The sequence below is a fragment of the Hippocampus guttulatus genome, chromosome 2 (genome assembly GCF_054856545.1).
Source record: "Hippocampus guttulatus isolate MCC_2025c chromosome 2, RoL_Hgut_1.0, whole genome shotgun sequence".
Classification (NCBI taxonomy): domain Eukaryota; kingdom Metazoa; phylum Chordata; class Actinopteri; order Syngnathiformes; family Syngnathidae; genus Hippocampus; species Hippocampus guttulatus.
In genome coordinates this window covers 19,169,173-19,178,640 of record NC_141262.1, presented here as the reverse complement: position 1 = coordinate 19,178,640, position 9,468 = coordinate 19,169,173, and the positions used below count along the sequence as shown (strand labels likewise).

Below are 9,468 nucleotides of genomic sequence, written 5' to 3'. Positions count from 1 at the left end.
CAGATGCATGACTGTAAAAGTCTCGTCATTTTAATGTAAATATGTACAGTACATTCAGATTATATAACAGGAAAATGATGGAAATGTTTTACATTTCCATCATTTGGACTTTCAGTCAACTGCGTGCCAGGTCAAAAACCTTTTTGCCAATCAAGTTCCAACGCCACAAAGGTAAATATGAATGTGGCGGACTCAAGTGGCAAAAACTTATCACTACGTGGATTTTGACGTCTATTAAGTCAACGTGGCAGTGACGTCAAAACCGGAAATGCCCCGGATCGTCACTCTAACCGAGGTTTGTCCACTTGTTACTTTTCCCCTTTCTTAGTAACTTCGAGAGCAAATGGTTTAGCGTTCACCAAGTGAGTCACGTTTGATTAATGTTTACAATTTCACACGTGTTATTTAATCCTAGTGGGACATATTAAGTTGAATTAGTGCGAGCTAAAGCTAAATAGACTATTGTATACGAAACGACCTGTTAGCATTCTGATGCTAACGTTAGTCACAGCCGGCTAAACTGCGATCAGCTGTGACGCCCACGACGGCCTTCGAGTAGAGAGACTCGTCCAGATGAATTATCACTTCGGAGTAATTTAAGCATTATGTATATCGCTGATTCGTATTTATTTTGTATTTTTGGTGTTGATCAGCTCATCAAGATAGCTGCGAGCTAAAGGCCAAAGCTAAGCATTCGTAATCGGTTTTTAGTTTTTAGTCGGTCCATGACGCAGGGACACGTCTCATCACCGATGGAACGTCTTTGGGGCACATTGTTGTTGTTGTTGTTTTGTTTGTTTGTTTTCTCTTATTTTATCTTGAGAATTTCGGCCCTCCTACCCACGACCACCATCGGCATGTAACCGGTTATTCTTTATTTGTTTGTGTCCGTAGACCAGTCCAACGACGAGGACGTTGCTGCTCTCAAGGGGCTGTTAAGCCACCTACCTCGAAGCGGGCCGGTGTTGAGCGTTTTACCGGCGAAAGGATGACGTGCCGTGATCGGACTATCGAATTCCAGTCGGCCTGCAAATCTCTCCAAGGCAGACAGGTTGGTTCACCAAACGCTTTTTAATGTATTTTGGACTGTACAGCTGCAGTGTAAAAAAAACACAAAAAAAAAAAGAAACGACGACACACAATTGTGTGTGGTAGTGCAGTAACAGAACAAAGATATTTTGGGCCACTAGGAAGACGACAGTTTAACCTTTCCGCCGTGTTAAACTTGAGTTTACAAGAAGTGTCGAAGCTACACTCAAAAAACGAAAAAAAATTACACATACTGTACATATCAAAACTAGCGATGTTTGATACGATTTTACTTACAACAGTATGAGTACTCAACTCTTTAGTAGTCAGCGATACCAAGTATTGATAGTACTAGTACTTTTGATATATAAAACTTCCACCCCACCCCAAAAAAACTGTATTTCCCATTATAGCATTTTCCTTCAAATTGTATGAAATAATAACGAATTTTATTGTCTGTTTTTCCATGTGTTCATATAAAACATTTTGTGTGTTCTACACAAATGATCAGTCTTTTGTGTGTTCTACACAAAATGTTTTATATATGTTTTATTAACCCAAATAAATTTGAGTGAATAAATAATTAAATAACTAAAATAAAATGAAAGAAATAACCCAGTGACCAGAAAAAGTCCCAATCAAATTCAAATTTTAACATTTTAATAGGCACCTGTCAGATATGTGTGCCCTTATTTCCTGATCATTAAACGACCGCAAGAGGGCGCCAGACACGAGTATCGATACCTTGAAACAATGCCAGGTATCAGTCTGATACGCATAAATGATATCGGTACTTACCCAGCCCTAATTAGAACTGTATCTTAAATAATTTTTCCAAATTGAAATGGATGGGAATGTCGTTATTACAGTTACCACTCTCCGGTAAACGTCAACAAAAAAAAAACATGTAACTTTTTTTCCTCCCTCCTTTAAATAAATAAGAACGGTCCTTATGTGTGTTAGCATTAAGTTGAGTTTGTTTGTTTTGGTCAAGTAAACATAAACTTTTTATTTAATGTTTAGTTTGACAGTAAATTTCATCTGACAGTGTCAATCCAGTGAACAGCTTGGAGCCAGAGCACCTTTGAAGAATTTTTCTCAGTGTGACACAGTTGCTGCTTGTTGACTGCCACCACCTAGTGCCCAGAACATAAAAGTTTTGCTCGCAGCTTGAGTCAAAATCATCTGAGCGACAGCTTGCATCTTGAAAAATTGTCCACTGTCTTTGAAAAAAAGTTTGGTATATATTTGTGATTTAAGTTGTATTATTATGATCAAGAAAAAAAGTATATTTTTGAGGGGGGGGGAAATCACATTTTCAATATTAGCCATGTGATGAGAATAAAATCTTTGGGTTTTTTAAAAAAAATAGTTGTATACTGTATTTTTAAGGTTGAAATGATAATTTTACCTGAAAAATGTAGCAAGGTAAATCTATTTTAGACAAACTTAAATTGTACATTGTTTACATTAAACTAGGGCTGCAATTAACGATTATTTTAGTAATTGGTGAATCCGATTTAAAAAAAAAAATTCATTTCCATTACTTTTTACAATGTTTATTGTTAAATTACGAGGATTAGGACAATTTTTAATTAAAAAAGGTGTCTCATCACTTATCAAAATTCATTGTCAATTTGAAAATCGATTAGTTGATTGTTGTTGTTAATTGAAAATTAATTGTTGCACCTCTGGATTGAGGTAACATTTTGAGGTACAGGGCTTCTATTTTCAACCATAAAATTAGTCATTTCTGGAGAATAAAACTCTTATTATACTTTTTGAAGGAAAATATTATATATTTACTTGAGTAATCCTAGAGTTTCCAGAACAAAGTTGTATTTTATTTTACAAAGAATAAAGTCAAAAAATTTTACAACAATGTTGTACATTTTCTAGAAAACCAAAAGTTATTATTTTTTTATTTATCTCAAGATTTGGCAGTTATTTTTCAAGATTTGAGTCATAGTATGATTATCATCATACTATGGTGTTCTCCTGAGATTACAACTGTTATATTGTCGTGTATTATTGTTTTTCTTTTCATGATGGCACCAATGCTCTTTTGTACACATGTGATCAGACTTGTTCAAAATATGGACATATGTGGCTTTTCTACTTGGAGCTAATTGTTTCAGTCCATCTGTGATAAACATACTGTATGTTCTTCTCACTTTTGTCTCGCTTTGTGTTTTTGGTAGAATGGAGTGCAGCCCACAAAACCAGCTCTCAATGCTCTCAGGCAGCGCAGTGACTTTACGGTCATGGCTAAGTAAGTTGATCACTTTTGGCTGGTTCAAATGCGCCTTTCCTGTTTTTTAAGGGGGTAGTTGGTGACATCATGTGGGGGAGTATTTCAGCTACATTGGAAAGAAAACAAAAATTACGTTGGACTATAAACACCATCATCATCATGATGTTTTTTTTCCTGTGCTGACTTTTTTCCCCATCATCCAACATTTTTATGTTTTTTTTTTACAAATATTTAATGACATTCCCAGATTAATATGTGAACTTTTTTTGGGGGTGTTATGTCTTGTTTGTCATTCCTTATGGAACGATTTAACCTAAGGTGCAAAAAGTGTGCACAGAGCAATAAAATGATCAATGAGGATTGATCAGTTTTAAGTGGATAAAACTCAAAATATTGAATATTTGATATCACAAAAGCAGGAACATGTTGATTTAATTGAATTCATTTGTAAGAATGTATCCTGGCCTGGGGTTGGGCCAGTGTCAGAACTTCGGCTGGCCCGACAAAGTGTGCCTATTTATTTAAAAAAAAATAAAAATCACTCTCGTGAGTACAGTCGTAAATATAGTCGTAAAATGGTATTGAGGAAAATGTCGTGCATCTTATATAGTTAATTTTGTTTTATTGTTTACAGCTGTAATTGGGTAAAAATAAAGTAATTGAGAGAAAGAGGTTGTATAATTTTGAGATGATGGTCACAATTTTGAAAGTAGTCTATTGTTGAGAAAAAAGTGGTTTAGTTGGCTTTATATTCATAATATTAGTAAAATTGTATCCAAAATTCGAATTTATTTTCAACTTATGTTTTGGAAAACATGACTTTAATGATGTGACATATCAATTTTTTTTGTGTGTGCCCAGAAATGTCCTTTGTGGCGATATCAAGTCACCGATTGATTGATTATTATTTTTAATTATTAATTTATTTTCCCCTTGCAGGAGAATTGGAAAAGACCTGAGCAATACATTTGCCAAGTTGGAAAAGCTAACAATTTGTAAGCTACCTTCATTGCATTCCTATCTAGTTATTATTTATGTATTATAATTATTGTGTATTTACCGATATTTCATATTGTTTTTGGTTTACAGTGGCCAAAAGAAAATCACTATTTGATGACAAGGCAGTGGAGATTGAGGAGCTCACGTATATCATTAAACAAGTTAGTGATATATGCTTGTAGTGCGTGCGTGCGTGCGTGTGTGTGTGTGTGTATATTTTATTTGTAATGAGGTGTTATTTAACAAATTTTGTTTGCATTTTGTAGGACATTAACAGCCTAAACAAACAGATAGCACAGCTGCAGGACTTGATCAGGTCACGTGGAGCACCGGGCGGCAAACACATCCAAACCCACTCCAACACCATTGTGGTGTCCCTACAGGTAACACACACACACACACATACTGAACATATATGCTAATACAATCACACAAAACGCACACACTAATACTTACTATTAATCGTTACATTTATTACAGTGTAGGAATCAAAACGCAAAACAAGCGCTTTCCATTTTGTTTAAATGGGAACACAATTGAATGACATAAATTGTAAAAATAAATAAATGGAAATCTAATAATGAAATCTTCTTAAAAGAACACATCAGTGAATAGAATAAAATGTTTCGATGAGGTATTTTATTTAATAAATAAAATGTATGGGGTATTTTATTTAATATAAATGCCCCATAGAAACAATCCTTATAATATTTATAATATTTGTTTTCTTTATAATTGAAATCCCCCCCCCCCATTTAATTTATCAAATGCATGCTGCACACTCTTAGTTTTACTTCTATGCACTCACTTTTTATCACACCCAGTGTTTTCTCTATTTAACATATATTTGTTTTTCTCCTCACCAGTCCAAATTGGCCTCAATGTCCAATGACTTCAAGTCAGTCCTAGAAGTTAGAACAGAGGTAAGTTGAGGCTTGTGCTCCGGTCGCACGTGGCATCTCAAGCAATGTGAGGCATATTTATCACATTCCTCGTGGTTTGCGTGCAGAGTCTGAAGCAGCAGCGCAGCAGGAGAGAGCAGTTCTCCCAACCTCCTTCCTCATCCTCCCCACTCATGGCCAATAATTTCAGTGAGTTTGCTCCTGTTTTTTTTTCTCCCTCACACACTAATACTCACCCACTGTGTGTGTGTACGAGTGAGAGAGAGAGAGAGAGAGAGAGAGAGAGAGAGAGAGAGAGAGAGAGAGAGAGAGAGAGAGAACTCACCAAGTAAAGATGTGGCACAACGGATATAAAGGATCGTATGCTCCTGCTCATTCTGTCAGGGTTGGCCAAATTTGAGTGCTCAAGAGCATCATTAGATTTTTAGAATGGATATGTAGGGTAGGTCATTCATAGAAAAATAAAAGGTTCCCGACTCGTCAAGCTAATCTCAGTGGCATCCCGAAATTAGATTTTCAAACAACGCAGACGTCAGACTTCCTTGACATCGTTAACGTCTCGCTTAGTTTATTAGCAAAAGTCCTTGAAGAGACTTTACAAAGTCTCCACAAGGGGGGAGAATGCCCCTTAAAAAGCCCAGTGATATACATGCCATGATGCGAATAGAAAATCGTTTCACATCGTATTTTTTTCCTTTGACCCGTTGCATCACCTCCCATATCAAAAACCACGATTGACTGCTTATATCCTGATCCAGTTGTGCTACTTGAGAGCATTAAAATGATTGTCCCTCTTTATTGTGCAAGTCTTCCCAAAGATCTGCTGCTGTCACATGCATTGCACTAATCAAGCCAGTTTCAAAGAATAAATCATGCTTGCTCTTGATCAGTTTTCCAAAAGTGAAAACGCATCCATTAGATTTCTATTTTATTCCAAGACATTTTTATGCTCTCCAAGAGTAACCCTTCTTTGGCCCTGCTCGTGAAATGCTTGCGGCCTTAATTTCTCAAGCGATATGCTTTATGGAAATAGTCTCCGTTAGAAGACCCTGTAGTTGAATTCATTCTAAAAGCAATTGATTTGATTTTGTAGGCACTACAAGGTGATTAACCAGTATTTTGCACCAAAGCATCCGATATCTTGAGGGTTTAGGGGGCTCATGACAGTTTACCATTTTTAAAAGAATCAATTTTTTCAACCACTAAAACCATTTTTGGGGGTCTTCGTAAATCACGGTAAGTAGTCGCTCCAACCAAGAAACAGATATGTGCCATTTTTTTTCTTCTTTTTTGGGGAGTGAAATACGAAAACTAATCATTTATAGTTAAAAATATAATTGGGTTAAAGGGCTTCGACATTCTGCTTCATAAACAATTACAGAAACAACATATTTTGGGTAATTGTGGATGCTTATAAACTTGGCATTGGCTACTGGTCTACTACAGTCATCAACCACTGTAGGTGATGTAGCAGTCTGGGCCATTATTTTAATGTACCGGTACACCATTTTTCAATAGCCTCTTTCAAAGGGGCAGACATGAGTCATTTCTAAGACTGACTGTGTGACAAGATTTTAAATCTAAACATATCTGTAGTGCTATTTCGGGCTGCAAAGTCCTTGAAATGCCACAGGGAGCTGCAACACATTTGAGTTTTAGTGGTTGAGGTAAAAGCCAGCTATGAATGACTCTCCCTGTATTTGGTCCTCTAGTAATGCAAAAATGAAAACATATTTTAGGGAGCCGCAAAAAAGGGGCCCAGGAGCCGCATGCAGCTCGCGAGCCGCGCAATGACTACCAGGGCTTTACAACCTCAAATGTAAAAGGTATTTCCCTGGACCGCTTGCCTTTCTCAGCGTTTATATCATAACAAGCCCGCCCCTGCATTCTACTTTGCTTGCCTGCCTCTGCGTGTGCACGAATGTGAGCGCTTTGAACCCGTGTCCTGTCTTTGTTTTGCGGTCTCCTCCCCGCAGAGAGTTCGGTCCTGATGCAGGACGAGTCCCGGAGTCTAGGCGATGTGGCCATCGACATGGACTCTCAATCCAACCCCCTCCAGCTCCAGCTCATCGATGAGCAGGTTGGTTAATGTCACACCAAAAGGGCTTTGTAGTTAAATTATCCGACACAAATGAAGCAACTTCGCATGATCTAGCATACACGACTATTTCACACTGCACAAACTGATGTGACGTCACAGGCCTACGAATCTGCACACGAGCACTTTACCTAAGCAAAAAAAAAGTCGTTTAACTCACTTTGGACAGTTACGCACAGTGATCACTGTTAAAGGAATGCAGGCAAATTCCAGTTTGACAAACTTTTGGCTTGCCTTTTCCTATGCACGAGGTCCTATCAAGGACCTCTCTAAAAAATAAAATAAAAAAAGACAAAACACAGCTAAACTTGATTAAACGTGACCATACTAGTTGAAACACTGTACCGATAATCTGATATTGTGTTTGTCGAATATGAAATAAGAAGAAAATGCACCTGTTTTTATCTCACGAGGCAGTTATTTTGCGACGTGCTGTTGACTGAATTTAACATCACAGTGCCTAAGGGCTCGTGTAATAACTGCGTTGTTTGCTTAGGACTCGTACATCCAGAGCCGCGCAGACACCATGCAGAACATCGAGAGCACCATCGTTGAACTGGGCTCCATATTCCAGCAGCTGGCGCACATGGTCAAAGAGCAGGAGGAGACCATTCAGAGGTGAGTCAAAGACACCCACACAACTTTCAGATTGCTTTCGATGAGTGGCGGGGGTAGACCAGCCTTCAGTGAACCTCACATGGACACATGACCTTTTGCAGAAATGATCCAGGAAAGTTCTCTTTTTCCACCCACAGAGGGTTTAAGAATCAATTTGACGATGACCTCAACTTGTCGATGATGAGGAAGACCCGATAACCACTTTTGCACCATGTTGCTTCAAAAATGATTAAGACTCATGAAATATTTGTCATTTTTCCACTGCATACTCACATCGGGTCCCCACCCGCAGTTAACTAGATTATTTTTCTCAATACATTAGAGAAAATATTTTGGAAATTTATTTTTTCCACCACAAAGAATAAATTTGACTAACTGAAGAAAACAATTGGATTGAGAATCAAACCCAGAAACTTTTTTCTGTGAGGCAGGCAGACTTAAAAAGCCCGACAATAGATACACATCAAATATTTCTTGCCACGAGCTGCCCAATTTGCGTCCCTAGCCACAATTTCTTTTTCCTTAGTAACTGCAATATTGACAACAATTATTGAATATTTTGACCTTTTTCTCAGGATCGACTCAAACGTGGAGGACACGCAGCTGAACGTGGAGGCGGCGCACTCTGAGATCCTCAAGTACTTCCAGTCTGTGTCGTCCAACCGCTGGCTGATGATCAAGATCTTTCTTGTCCTGGTGGTCTTCTTCATTATCTTTGTAGTCTTCTTCGCCTGAGGAAGAAAGAACAGGAAACGCGGCGGGAAAAAGGCAGACATTTTGTGAAAAACGGACCTTCAAACTGAGGCTTGGAAATCCCACGGAAGGAAATCAGACTTTTAATTGTATGGAGGATTATAGAGAGCTTTTTCCACATGACAGCACGGAAGAAGTTATCTTATAGCCCCATTTTTTTGTAGCGGGTGAGTTGGAAGTTGTTCTGAATTCTACTTTGACCAATGATTCATTGTTTATGGCTATAATTTAATGGTTTGATTCTGCAAACTGTCTTTTAATTTTGTTTTTGTTTTTTGTTCTTAAGTGATAGTTCAAAGCCAAACTGCAAGCATGCTTCTAGGATCATGAATTACAGCCACAACCTTGTAGTATTGAAGTGAACTTTTTTGTTTGTTTGTTTGTTTGTTTGTTTTTGCCAAATGTAAGCGAGCACATCTGCGGCCCCAGAAGAACTCTGCCGACTGAAGCCAGAGCTGGTCCAAAGTGCTCAAGACAGCTTACTTAACAAATAGATTTAAAATAAAACTTCTTTCAAAATGGTTTCCCTGTTGGACATCAGCGCTTGTGAAGGGTTGTTTTTAACCCAGAAGTGACTGGACGTCCTTTTGCACACGCGCGCACACCCTTTTGAATCCTCACAGTGTACAGGATCTAATTTAAATGACCAATTTTTAAGAAGAAACAACATTCTGTCACTTTGTTTATTTCCCCCCTGTATATTTTCTTTTTATCTGACTGCCTTACCTTTTGTGTACAAAGTGCAGATAGTTATGAATGGTGTATTGGTGAGAAAATGCATATTAATAAAACAATAATAAGGTGCTGGCATTCAT

General features: G+C 37.8%; 1 protein-coding gene across 3 annotated transcripts; it reads left to right on the top strand.

Moving 5' to 3' along the window:
• The first annotated feature begins 251 nt into the window (after window positions 1–251).
• On the top strand, window positions 252–9,463 carry stx5a (syntaxin 5A). 3 transcript variants are annotated; one of them, XM_086100714.1, is made up of 12 exons: window positions 252–295; window positions 895–1,051; window positions 3,231–3,301; window positions 4,223–4,278; window positions 4,373–4,443; window positions 4,549–4,665; window positions 5,149–5,205; window positions 5,292–5,373; window positions 6,924–7,010; window positions 7,161–7,264; window positions 7,779–7,900; window positions 8,476–9,463. In XM_086100714.1, exons 2-12 carry the CDS (start codon window positions 989–991, stop codon window positions 8,633–8,635), a joined length of 990 nt encoding a protein of 329 aa, XP_085956840.1. In that variant the 5' UTR covers window positions 252–295; window positions 895–988; the 3' UTR covers window positions 8,636–9,463. The 3 variants fall into 3 exon arrangements, with proteins under 3 accessions (XP_085956840.1, XP_085956830.1, XP_085956850.1); XM_086100704.1 differs by having other exon boundaries at window positions 279–362; XM_086100724.1 differs by lacking the exon at window positions 6,924–7,010 and having other exon boundaries at window positions 279–362.
• Window positions 9,464–9,468: the final 5 nt, after the last annotated feature.